Source organism: Meles meles, chromosome 10, assembly GCF_922984935.1.
Source record: "Meles meles chromosome 10, mMelMel3.1 paternal haplotype, whole genome shotgun sequence".
In the NCBI taxonomy this organism is placed as follows: Eukaryota; Metazoa; Chordata; class Mammalia; order Carnivora; family Mustelidae; genus Meles; species Meles meles.
Genome location: NC_060075.1, coordinates 28,800,187 through 28,813,419, shown reverse-complemented (window position 1 = coordinate 28,813,419; position 13,233 = coordinate 28,800,187). Strand labels below are relative to the sequence as shown.

The window sequence follows — 13,233 nt, the reverse complement described above, 5'->3', positions numbered from 1 at the left end:
CCTGAAATAATGAAGATGGAATTCTATTGAAAATGGACTCTTGGGGCGCCTGGGTGGCAGTGGGTTAAAGCCTCCGCCTTCGGCTCAGGTCATGATCTCAGTGTCCTGGGATCAAACCCCGCATTGGGCTCTCTGCTCAGCAGGGAGCGTGCCTCCTTTCCTCTCTCTCTGTCTGCCTCTCTGCCTACTTGTGATCTGTCTGTCAAATAAATAAACTCTTTAAAAAAAAAAAAAAAGAAAAAAGAAAATGGACTCTTGTAACATGACAACTAAGTCTTCATAGAAAATATGGATATATGTTTCTTTTGTTTTTTGATGCTATGGAATGATAAATATGCTTAATTAGGAACGTAATTAAGGTAACAAGTGTTTGTTATAATAAAAAATGTAAATAGGTTTTCTGTTGAGCTGGAATTTATAACCTTCAATTTACTCAGAAATTTTCGTCTTAAAATTACTTTTAATCACTGACGTATTCAGAAAGTATTGTTAACAGATTAAAGAACTCAAATGTGAATAATGAACTCTGAGATAACTTCCTGAAAATGCCAGTAGGAAACTTATCTTATTGATATCTACTTTTAGAGCTGAAGAACAAAAATAACAAAAAACAAAAAACTGTGAGGGAAGACATAGAGAAGCACCTCGTAAGGTGCTACTGATAAATTGGTAGGTAGGAATGTACCTTTAAAGCCATGGTTATGTTCTCTTTTTAATTCCTTACATATGAAACATAGTTTTTATTTATTTATGTTTTGCAATTTAATGCTTTATAACAAAAGTTCAAAAAACTAAGGATGCCTGGCTGGTTCAGCCAGTGGAGCAGGAGACCCCTGATCTTGGGGTTATGGGTTCAAGCCCTGCATTGGGGTTAGAGATTACTTAAAAATAATAGAAATAAAATCTTTAGCAAAAAAATCACTCAGAACCCCAAAACACTAGTGATTACACCATAGCATTATAAGTAATTTTAAGCACCCTGATGAAGAGCCTAATGTTGATAATCTTAGCAGGTAAAGATAACAGTGATTAACTTGTAAAACATGTTTTTTTATTTACTCAGAATGATGAAAGTATGAGCACTTTAGTTACAAAGCCACAATCGTCATGATTCCTGTCCTGAGAAGTGGGTCATTTTAAGATGGGGATTCCAACAAATGAGATTCAGGCTTCACACATACCTCAAAGCCAAAAAATGACCCCTCAAAAATCGAAATATCACAAGGTAATGCCCACAATAATGTTTTTGGTTAAAATCAAGGGTGTTAAACAGATGAGGAATGAAGAAGGAGAGGAATTAAATTATAAAACAGTGTTAAGGAGCACAAAAACACATAAACTTAGAAAGATACATTATACTTCCCAGATAACTGCCAAGCACGCACAGACACGACTCTATACACTATAACTGCCCAAAGCATTTGCCTGAAAGAAAGAGATTCATGTGTAACCTAACCTCCCAGTAACTATCGTGGGCACAGTGGTGACGTTTAACTTGGAGAGATCTCACTAAGCTATTTTGCAAGTTATTCTTGGTCTCTTTTTTCTTGAGGGTATGCAGTCTTGACTGGGAGCAGATTTACCAGTGGTGGGAGGACAGGCAGAAAGGATGCTGGGCAAGTTCTTAGCCAGTATATTCTTTGGAAGCTGAATACATGAATAAGGATTGAGAGCTTTACGGTCTCCCAAACCTGGGTTCAAAGCTTGCCTCTGTCACTGACTTACTGTGGGACCTGAGGCAGGTTCTGTTTCTTAAGTTCTTTATGACTTAGTTTCCTTAATTGTAAAATGGGGACAATGACAGTTACCTACCAGGATTGTTGTGAGGCTTAACTGAGGTAAAGGATTTGGCCCTTAACCTGGAATATAGTAAGTGCTTAATGAGTGGTAGCTATTTTTCTTCTTCTAATTATTATTTTTTCTAGCTGCTGTCATATGAGACCTTGGGCAGAGCATGGACTATTATTGAGTTCATTTGATTCTCTGAGGCTCATACATTTGAAAACTCTACAGTTAGGAACAATGATGATTGATGATGTAATAATGATAAAAATAACGATAAAAATCATAATGTAGCGTAGGAGTAGTTATTATTTATTGAGAGCCTGGGATGTGCCAGGCACTTTTCATCGCTTTTTTTCTTTTTTATCCTCACAAGAATGTCTTTAAATTAGGTGTCATAACCTTTTTAGCATTGGGGAAACTGAGGCTAAGGAAGACTTACTGATTACTAAACTAGGACCTAAATTCGAATTTCAAAGCCTGTGTCCTTTTTGTTCTAGCGACTCTTAATTACCAAATCTGTACTAGGTGGGCTGAATCACAGGGTGGAACTAACAGGTATGGATTTTATGATATAAAGATTATTTAAAAATAACAAAGTACATCCACTGATAGATGAAAGGACAAAGAGGAACTTGCTGGTGTTAGGAAATAAAGGACAATCACTTCTCTGCAACATGAAATATTATTTAAAAGTACGACTGAGATAAAATAGAAAAACATATCCTTGACATGATTCTTAATGATGGTTTTCTACTTGTACAAGAGAAACCATGTGGGTAGTAACAAAGCTGAAGTCAACTACGGTTCCTAGACATACTGTTACCACAGTGATTGCCTGGACTGTGGTATATCGTTTAGGCTCGAGTCTACAACCTGGGTCACAAAATGACCTCTCACCTACAGATCACATATGAACTACATCAAATCAGCGAGTGGGGTTGTTTTGTTTTTGTTTTTGTTTTATCTGTATCATTTATCATCAATTTGCTCATCTTAGCTTAATAGCTTAAAAAATTCACACAACACTAAAACATAGGATTCCTCAACCGATGATGATAAATGCCATGCAATCTGAACACATGTGCACAGAACACAGCCCAGGCCATGCACTAGCTAGCACACCACCAGGAAATAAGTGAGGGATACACACGTGGACTCATATAAAGGAGCCATCCACGAAGGAGTAGAAAAGCTAGGAATCTGTGGAAGATTAAGAGGCAGACTTGGAACTTTTGGAAGAGCTACATTGGGAAGACTGTTGGCGATATTCCTGTAAAGAAACAAACAACGTGGGAAGGGACCACCATAAGCAATAACTACAGATGGCCATGTGTAAAGTCATAAGGTCAGGACTGAAGAGACAGATGTTCTATGGACACTAGGCAAGATACCTACTTGACAGGCTGCCATGTCTCTTGCTCAAAACCTCTGTGAATTGACTGGGCGATGGAGGACTCCATGAGATCGACGTAGCGGACAACCAAGGGCACAAAGATTTCTTGCAAATGTTTGTGAAATTTTCCATTACATAAAAGTGCTGAAATAGTCAAGCAGAAACAGTGTTCGTCAGAGGGATCATATCAGGCATTTGGGAAACAGAGGTGAAAACACGTTTCCTGAAAGAGTCTGACACAGAAGAACTGGTATAAAATACAGATGGTATCGGGTCTTCCTCCTCGTGTTGAATATATCATGAAAGCTTATCAAGAAGTATAATCAACCTCCTAGGTATGGCTGTCAACATGCAAACAGATTATATCTCGACAAAATCTTCCCGGCAGGTGGGATGTCTTTACTTTCTAAGAGGTTTAACACGTGAGGCACATGACCACTTGCCAGAGACTCAATGGAGCTGCTGGATACCCTGAAGGTCTTGACACACGTAAATAGAGCAATAAAGAGAGTTACAATCCCTGGGCTAGATGGTATGTCACGGGAGAGCTAAACCCATTCAATTCTAAGAGCTAAGCTTGATGAATTCTAAGAGATACACTTATTTAATTCAGCAGCAGGATGACTGTGGCCTTGGGACTATCTATTCAGATTCATGAACTTTTCGGTTATTTGTGGATTTTCCTGTTAGTCATCCAGTTTTCTACATGTGTCTTTCAAAACAGCATATCATATGCATTTTTCAGGTGTCCATTTGTCTTAATGAAATACACTGTGGGACATCCTACCTAAAGCAGTTGTGGAAGTCTTAGAATTTGTGCTATTGGGATAGGACTATCAAATAGGTAGGTAATAGTTAACGTGCACTTCCCTATACCAGAAAGTGGGCGCTTTCTATGCCCAGGATGTGATTTCATTAGGAAAAAGTCAGTGCTGGCTATAGACTGTGTCACACCTACCCACTCCCCTGCCAAATTCATATGTTGAAATTCCAACATCCAGTGTGATGGTGGGGCCCTTGAGGGGAAATTAGGTCATGGGGGCAGAGTCCTCATGAACAGGATCAGTGCTCTCATAAAAGAGATCTCAGAGAGATCCTGGACCCTTTCACCATGTGAGCACATAGTAAGAAGACGGCCATCTGTGAAACAAGCTCTCACCAGATACCAAATCTGTGGGCACCTTGATGTTGGACTTTTCAGCCTCCAGAACTGTGAGAAATAAACTTGTACTTTATAAGCTACCCAGTCTCTAGTATTGTGTTATAACAGACTGAACGGACCGAGACAGTCAGTATGTGTCTAAGCTGTATCATGAAAGAATAGAGAATCTGTAGGAAGACACTAAGTAATGTTAAATAATATTCAATAAGTCATTTGTAACTTTTTAGATGATGGTACATATTTGTTTCTCAAGTGAACATATCTTAAACCCAGCTGTAATTTTTTTTGACTCTCAAAGTGAGAACAGGTTCATGTAAAAATATCCATCATGGCTGGGAAAGGTATTTCTGAAGAGATGGTATTTTAATTGAGCCTAAGTGACAGGTAGCCATTCACAGGAGATTTGGAGGAAAGATCTCCAAGTAGAGGAAATAGCTAGTAAGAAAGTTCCAGGCAGGGAACAAGCTGGTGTACTTCCAGAAGGACGAGAAAGCCAGTGTGGCAAGAGTAGCATGAGAGAGCGGAGAGAACAGTCCGAGATTATGTCCAGAGAGTAGGACATGGTGAGAAGTATGGGGTTTTACTACATACAAAGGGAAGAATCATTATTTTAATTATTATTAAGCAGAGGAGTGCCATGATAAAAAATATCTCTGGCTGCTGTGTGGAAAATGGAGTAGATGACCAAGGGTGGAAGCCCAGAAGACAGTTCGTGCTCAGTGCTTGACGGCAATAGACCAGGTAAAGGGTGATGATGATGATGATGGTGACCTGGATAGGAGTAGCAGAGGAGGAAGATGGGGAAAAGTCTCCCCGTGATCCCATTCACTTTTAGGACTCTGAATTGCTGCATATGCTTCTTTTTTAATTTTTTTTTTTTAGATTTATTTATTTATTTATTTATTTGACAGAGAGAAATCACAAGAGAGGCAGGCAGAGAGAGAGGAAGGGAAGCAGGCTCTCCGCTGAGCAGAGAGCCCGATGTGGGACTCGATCCCAGGACCCTGAGATCATGACCCGAGCCGAAGGCAGCGGCTTAACCCACTGAGCCACCCAGGTGCCCCTGCTGCATATGCTTCTACACGAAATCTAGTCCCTAGAAATTTTAAAGTAATGCCTCATAAAACATGCAGCTAAATATGCCACTTGTCTCACATAATCTTTAGGGCAAAAATACCCCTAAAGCTAAACAGTGTTTTAAAACTTTGGCAAAATGTATGATGCTTACCACAGTGGTATGAATATTGTTTTAATGGATTCTGAAATTTGTGAGAAGCTGGAAAACTACAGACACATAGAAGTGAGGTAGGAAGCAATTTTAAATACAGAAGACAACATTTTTTTTTTCTATTTCTAGTTACTCTAGTTTAGTATTTTTTGTGGTTAAAGCATTTTTTCTGGCTTATCTATATGCTAAAAGATTTCCTATTAAAGTGGGAATGATAATCATAATTAAAGATAAATGTCTTATTTAGGAGACTAATGTTATCTTTTTTAAAAATCATTTTATGTTTTTATTATTTCAGGGCCCTTAAACACAAATAACCTGTTCTCTTTTCTTGGAGTACTTTCTTTTATTTTCTCTTCTTTTCTTTTATTTTTTTTCAGTGTTCCAAGATTCATTGTTTATGCACCATACCCAGTGCTCCATGCAATACGTGCCCTCCTCTTAATGATGTTTTCATTAGCACACTGAAAGGAGCTTTATTTATTCCTGGAGATTCAATCACAGAGCTAGAAGGTACTGTATAGATCATGCAGTTCAGTTCCTTTTGCCAAATGTCACCTAAATAAGATGCTGAACATTAAGGATGAAATATTCTCACTCAAACCACCTCAATCACTGCGGTAAGCAAATTAAAAAATAGGCTCTCCACTTAAGAGCTCGCTCTTCCTCCTCCTCCTTGCCGGCATTTTTGGAGTGTCAAGCATGGGACTAAGTTTTTATATGCATTCTCTCATTTAACCATCACAAAAATTCTATCAGAGAAGCACTATTTATAAGGAAGCTGAGGAACAGAGAATTTGGGGACATGTGGTAAAGTCATCTAGTTATCAGACAACAGAACAAGAGCCCCTTTTAACCTCTATAGACTATATTACCATCACCCCACAATTTGCATTACCATAAATTATTATTTATCAATCTAGCCATTCATACAGTTGCCCAACCTATCAGCAGTATATCAGCATCTTTTAAGACCTAGAAATGCAGAGATTATTTAAGGTAGAAAAAACCCTTGCAAATGACAAATGCTTTACTCTGTATCTTAGACAAATTATATGTTTCTACAATTAGAATTTTGAAAAACTCAGTTTTACTATGAAAAAGTCAAGAGACCAAAGAAAACTATTATATTCAAAGAGCTGAAAAATGAATCAACACTGTGAAAATATTTAATGTGCTTATAATATATATTGAAAGCTGGACAACATTGCATTGCTATACAGCTAGACTGTAGCCTAACTCTTAATTTACATGGCCTAAAACAGAAAGACCCAAAGGCTCTACATCTTGATAGGTGCTGTTAAGCACTGTCATTTTTTCTAACTAGTCCAAGACACGCTCACTTAAGAAATTATTACATCTACAAATATAAATGAGTACTCTACCTCATCAATTCAAATGCTTCTTTATTATACATTTAGAGATTATGCATGTTGGCTATTAAGTCATACTTAGTTTGTTAAAATGAAGAAGCACATAGGAGAATCAACACTCAATGTTGTTATTAAATGTTATAATGATTCTAAGATTAAGTGCCAGTTGACTCAAATGTAATTCTAGCAAGAGCTCTCTTTTTTGATATGCTTGATAAGCACTGAATTCATCAACTTGTTAAATAAGCCTCCTTCTCTTGTATTCCCACTATGGGAGTGAAAACAGATTGTCCACCAATCACTATATATCAGTACCTGGTGATTATACCATAGGCTTGGCCTTTAGTTCCTACATCCAATTAGTAACCAAGACCTGTGTATTTTTTTTTTTTTAAAGATTTTATTTATTTATTTGACAGAGAGAGATACAAGTAGGCAGAGAGGCAGGCAGAGAGAGTGAGAGGGAAGCAGGCTCCCCGCCAAGCAGAGAGCCCGATGCGGGACTTGATCCCAGGACCCTGAGATCATGACCTGAGCCGAAGGCAGCGGCTTAAACCACTGAGCCACCCAGGCGCCCAAGACCTGTGTATTTTTTTAAATTTTAAATTTTAGGTAGCTAACATACAGTGCAAGATTGGTTTCTGGAGCAGAATTCGTTGATCATTGCTTACATAAAACACCCAGTGCTCATCATAACAAATGCCCTCTCTAATACCCATCGCTCAGCGTATTATGTATCCTTAATATCCTTCTTAACAGGTCCCTTCCTCTTCAGCACCACTGCTGCTGCCCTACTTCTAATCTTCTCATATCCTGCCTTGATTAGTGCAATAATCTCTTTACTGGTCTTCAGGATCCCAATTTTCCCTTTGTCGACCATCTTCTTCAAATCTCAAAGCAGACAGACTTGTCAAAATATGAAACTAATAATGTCCTTCTGAAAGATTATATCTTTTGGTGGATCATCACAACAAATTCTAACAACCTTTGCATGGTATGAAAGCCATCTATGATTTATCTTAAAAATGACCTTGGTGGCTCATCTCTGTGGTCTGACCCCCATATTTCCTGTGGTCCGGCCACAATGATTCGCATAGTTCAGTTCAAGTCTACACTTAACTCCTTCCAACTTTTCTGGAAATGCTTTGTTCTCCTGTCCCCCTGCCCAGTTATTGGTTCATCTGTCTACTCTCTACCCTGTGCAGGCTTCCACTGCGGGCCAGAGCATGGTTCTGCACCTGTTGCCGCTTCTGTTTCTTCCTACAAGTGTATAAGGTCTTTGAGGGAGGGGCCGTATCTGTATTCTTAGTATCCAGCAAAATGTCTGGTTCCAAGCAAGTGTTCAAATGTTTGTTGAATGAATAACTACATGGATATAACATTAAGATGACCACATTATTTTTCAGGAAACTGTCTACGAACATACTAAAGCCTGCATATTTCTTCATATTTTCTATGCATATTTCTTCATTGAATATGCAGTATTAAATAATATTGGCATGAACATCTATTTTTGATCCATGTCCAAGATCAGACTGCTAAAAATTCTGCTGGATATGAAGGTTGGCTATTTTAGGTCTCATATTTTAATGAATGTGGCAGAGGGGGTTTTTTTCTGCTCAATCATGACTCTTGACAGCAAAAGTTCACATCCTGAAGATAGGGGGTGAAAATAGAGTGTTCCTGTATTTCCTAAGGCCAGTCACAAATGCTTAATTCTGGCCAAATTCTGCTCATGTTTCAGCAGTGTTCCTTTTTACTTTTTTAAAAAAATCAAATTTTAGACCCGCTTTCCAAAGTCTTAGAAAACTGGCAATTGGCAGTATTATTTCTTTGGTAATTAGACTCATGAAAGGGGGAGGGAGGGAAGGAAAGAAAGAAAGAGGAGAAACAGAGAAGAGAAGAAATAAAGAAAATCTGCAGAGGGGCGAGGAAGGACAAGAGAAAGCATGGTGTCAAAAGGCAGGGCTACGGGAAATACACACGCGCTGTACTTGTGTATGGAAATGTATGCTCTTTTTCTCAGTTGCCCATATGCCAGTTTGCATTCTGCTCCTATCAGACACCATCAAAAGCCCTCTTAATACATAGCCCCAGGCACCAGAATGAGTGCTTCTATCTTCTCCATCTGGTTTAGTCAGGATAGGTTGTGATTTGGGCCGCCACCTGTCCCAATCAAGCCTCTCCGAGGCACCCATTCTCACAGTTCATTGGAAGAGGCAAGTTCTCGGTGTGGCCTTATGCAAGAATGCTCCTGACATTCTACTTGAGGTGTGGAAGTAGAAAGGACTGCTCAGAAGGAGTCTAAAACAGTGGCTGGCAAGAATGTAAGTGGGGGACCAGCATCCACTTTGTTAAATCATCTTTTTTTTCCATCCAAAGATTCCACGTTTCCAAATATCACCTTGTCAGAAAAGGAAGCATCAGTGAAGCATCAGTGACATCAAGCCCAAGAGTGCAATTAGAAATGGCAGAAGAAAGCAAAAGGCTTAAATAAAAGGTAAACTAGGAATGCAGATGTGCCCAATTATTTTGAGCATCCCAGTAATTAAGAAATTAGTGTTGATTATTTACACACCAAAAAGAGTCTTACGTTTACAAAAGTACTTGTCAGAAGCTTCTAATAGTAAGAGTTCGACTGAGAATTTAAACTATGATCCAATTAATAATAATTACTGAGATAATAATCATGGAATAAACGAAGAATAAGCAGATAAAAGAGTTCCTGTATTCTTTTTAGGGTAAAAATAGGCTGTTGACTCCTGAGCCCATATAACCCAATTTTATAGTATGCCACCCCTTTCCAATTAGTCAGCATTAATGGATTACTAGGAAGAATGACTTTCCTACCTAAAATTCTAAATAGGCACTTCAGAAGAAACTAGTAATTCGTGGCCAACAAAACAAACAACACCGACCACACTAAAAACAAGACTTGGCCACAAAACAACAATTATTCAAGGGACTACAAACTGTGGGGATCTTGCACAATGAGAGCCTACTGGATAAAGATATAAAATTAACAGGCCACTTTCCATGTTGACAAATGCATATAATGAAGATTCCTATCACTGAAAATATGAACATGGGTTTCGGGAGAAAAGTCAGGAAGATTGCAGCCAAAACACACTTATGTAAAAGGAACAAAATTCATACAACCAAACAAAAAAATCTCCTGAGATCTAGGAGTAGCATCCAGCCAAGAATCTGGCACATTATTTAGGCACTCCATACACGTGTGTTTACTGAATAAATACCAACAAAAACCCACTGCCTAAAGGAGACTTAGAGAGTATGCTTTTTAAGTAGAATAAGAAACTCATTGAGTTTTATTTTCCTTTTAATTAAAAGCCTGATTGGTAAATTTATATAGTTCGGTAATATTTAATTTGTACACTTACTAGCATAACAACCTCCTAAAACCATGTCCACTTCCTCCTTTTGTGTTCACTTGTTAAAAATTATCTACCTACCTATTTACCTTCCCACCCATCCACCTACCTAAGGAATGAAAGCCCTGGTATTATAATGTTTCCTATATTTTGCACAACAACTCAAAATCCAACAAATCCAAGTTTAAAGCTATAATTAAAAAATCTTTAGTACAGTATATGTAATTGAGTTATATTTTTATAAATTATTGCATTATAGTGGGTCGGGGATATATGTCCATACGTGCTACTAGATGATACACTTTTCAAGGGCCAGAGCTGTTTTTAATCCATGTTTCTGCAAGGTGATTGGGATTTGTAAATTTCAGGCATTCAGCGCCTATTTCTTACAGAATTAATTCAGTAAAAAACAATATAAACATTAACCACGGCTTAGCGTAAAGATGGAGAAGTCTCATACTCCTGCAGTTCTCATGCCGTCTTTTATGAGATTAATATAAAACCCAAAGGGGAAAGTCTGTAATTTTATTCCGGTTATGTACAAACTTCTGACTGGGATTATGTTCCATGCTGCTCGCTCTAGAAGAGGCAAACAATTGAGAATGGCTGTAACGGGATCAACAGTCCCCAGATGTAGGGTCCTTGATGCTCACAGCCTCCAAGACCAGAGGTCTCTGCTGATCTACTGTGAAGGACACATAGGCCTTCTAGAGCAGGTTATTTTCTTGAAGGCATTAAGTTGTATGAAAATATAAGAAGCAGACTAAGAATTTAAAATATCTACATGTAGGAAAGAACCTAGAGCAACACTGTGGAACTCAACGAAAAAGAAAAAGCTAGCGACTCCTTGTTTTCCTACTGATACGCTCTGGCAAAACAGATTCTGACGTACAATTTTGAATTCAGTCAACCTGGAAATTGGAAGTAAATAAATGTTCACATTTTTGTGGTCATCTCATCATTTAAAGAAGGGTTTATCTATAAAACTAGGCTGGTTCACAGCCCTGCTATAGTCTAGAAGTCCTATCCATCCTGCATTGTTCCCAGTAGATCTACGCACAGATGTAGATATCAACACCACTTCGTGAATTTCAGAGGCACAGCTCATTCAAGCGCTTGAGGTAGAGGAACATGCAGGTGTCAGCCCTCCCTATTTCAAAGCTTGAAGATTAACCTCATATACAATATGGTGACCTAACAGTTCCTCATTTGAAAGAAATCTGAAAAATAATCTCTGATACAGCCCGAGTGTGAGAATAACCCAGCGGGATTTCCACTTCTTCATTTCTTAATGAGTTTTTTGATAATGAGAGGTGACTTTGCCAGTCACTCTGGGCTCTATTATGGCTAATTTGACTCCACTTCACTCTCCTTGTTAATTATTAACACTAGCCTTTTTATCCTCATGAGACCACATTCCCATTTTTCTTTTTTCGATCTTTATGAGCCCATCTTTATGAAGGTGAAAGTCTTGGAGAATAGGTTTTCACTTAGTGTAGAGCTCGAACATTTATTATTCGTTTAGGCAGAGACGCTGTGACATTGATTATATAAGCACGGGTGTTCTTCAGGATGGCTTTAATGTGCTAGCAATGTGAAAAGGCTGTTAATTAAAGAAGAAGCACCGTGGTTATTTTTCACTTGGGAATCCGTTCCCAAAAGAATGGTCATTTGCCACTTGCTAACATATCCACAGATTAAAAGGTGACTAGCTCCAAGGGTTTGCCTTTCAGGAGTGCTGAAAGAAATGATCTGTGCCATTTGCAGATGGCTTTCGTTTGTCAGAAGCAGTCACTTGCCATATCTATTATCGACAGGACAATTGCAGAAGACGGCAGGCAAGGGTAGAATCTTTTTGTGCTAGCTTTCGAGTCACACAGCACCATTTAGCTAGCATGTTAATTGCTTCATTATGAAAACATTTATTTTCTCTCAATTTTAATATATCTCTTTCTCAAAACTGTTTCCTTAGATATCATTTAAAGTGATTACCCACTTAATTATCGCTTTAGTTGGGGGGGGGTGGATCAGGGTGGATGGAGGGAAGATGGAGGGACAAGCAGGAGCTGTCTTTTCTGGACAGAAATCAAGGAGCTGGAGTTTGTTTTCCTCATCAGTCCTGCTCTGGGAATCAGTGGATTGTCTGTGAGGGGCAGGAGATTGGGGACACTTGCTAAAATTATGGTGCAGCTGGTACTCTTCCCTTGAGGAAACACCACATTTCATCTCCAAGGGTTCTTAAGGCTAAGACTTTCCTTAATCATGGCCAACTCTAAGGAAAGACGCAGGCCACTGGCAGAAATTTTCTTCTTCTTAAAATAGAAACTGAATTTGCTGTCTTGAATCTTCCCCCCCCAACTCATTATGTTAGTCCCTGGCATTCTCACCACGGACGTTTCATCATGTACTCAACAGGACAATATATACCATTTTCTGGTTCTTTCTGTACCCTTTAACCACCTCTCTTCCCCTGCCCCCATAACTCAAGGACCTTCTGAGAACTTTCTAAGGTAAAAATAAAACTTCAAGGAATTTCCTTTCTTCCTTGAAAAGGAAGAAAGTTTTATAAATGCCCCAGAATCTGCTTTTTTTAATGCAGACGCAGACTGAACCAGTGATCCTCGCCAGCAAGCTCACACCCGGCACATTGTCTCTTAGAGATTTAGTTTCCTCGCCTGGAAAACGAGGAGCTTTGTCAAAAATCCTGTCCACTTTCCAAAAGATAAACACCTATTTTAAAATATCAAAGCATCATGATTTTAATAAAAGAAAGATGGTAAACCACCAGCGGGGACATCTGAATTATTTGTTAAAAAACAAAACCCTAAACTACTCAGCTACCAAATTTTCGAGGCACAAATAAAGTAAAAATTCTAACTAATACCTCCAACTTACTTGGA

The 13,233-nt window shown here is 38.6% G+C and overlaps 1 protein-coding gene across 17 annotated transcripts in view; it reads right to left on the bottom strand.

Moving 5' to 3' along the window:
* CADPS2 (calcium dependent secretion activator 2) overlaps positions 1-13,233 on the bottom strand; it is a 519,834-nt gene that overhangs the window by 59,237 nt on the left and 447,364 nt on the right. For 9 of the 17 annotated variants that reach the window (XM_046019958.1, XM_046019959.1, XM_046019960.1 and 6 more), the window contains one exon: positions 3,181-3,322. In XM_046019958.1, coding sequence (XP_045875914.1) covers positions 3,181-3,322 — 142 coding nt within the window. Of the gene's footprint in view, positions 1-2,935; positions 3,056-3,180; positions 3,323-13,233 lie in introns of all 17 variants that reach the window. The other 8 variants (XM_046019950.1, XM_046019953.1, XM_046019955.1 and 5 more) reach the window with 1 other exon arrangement.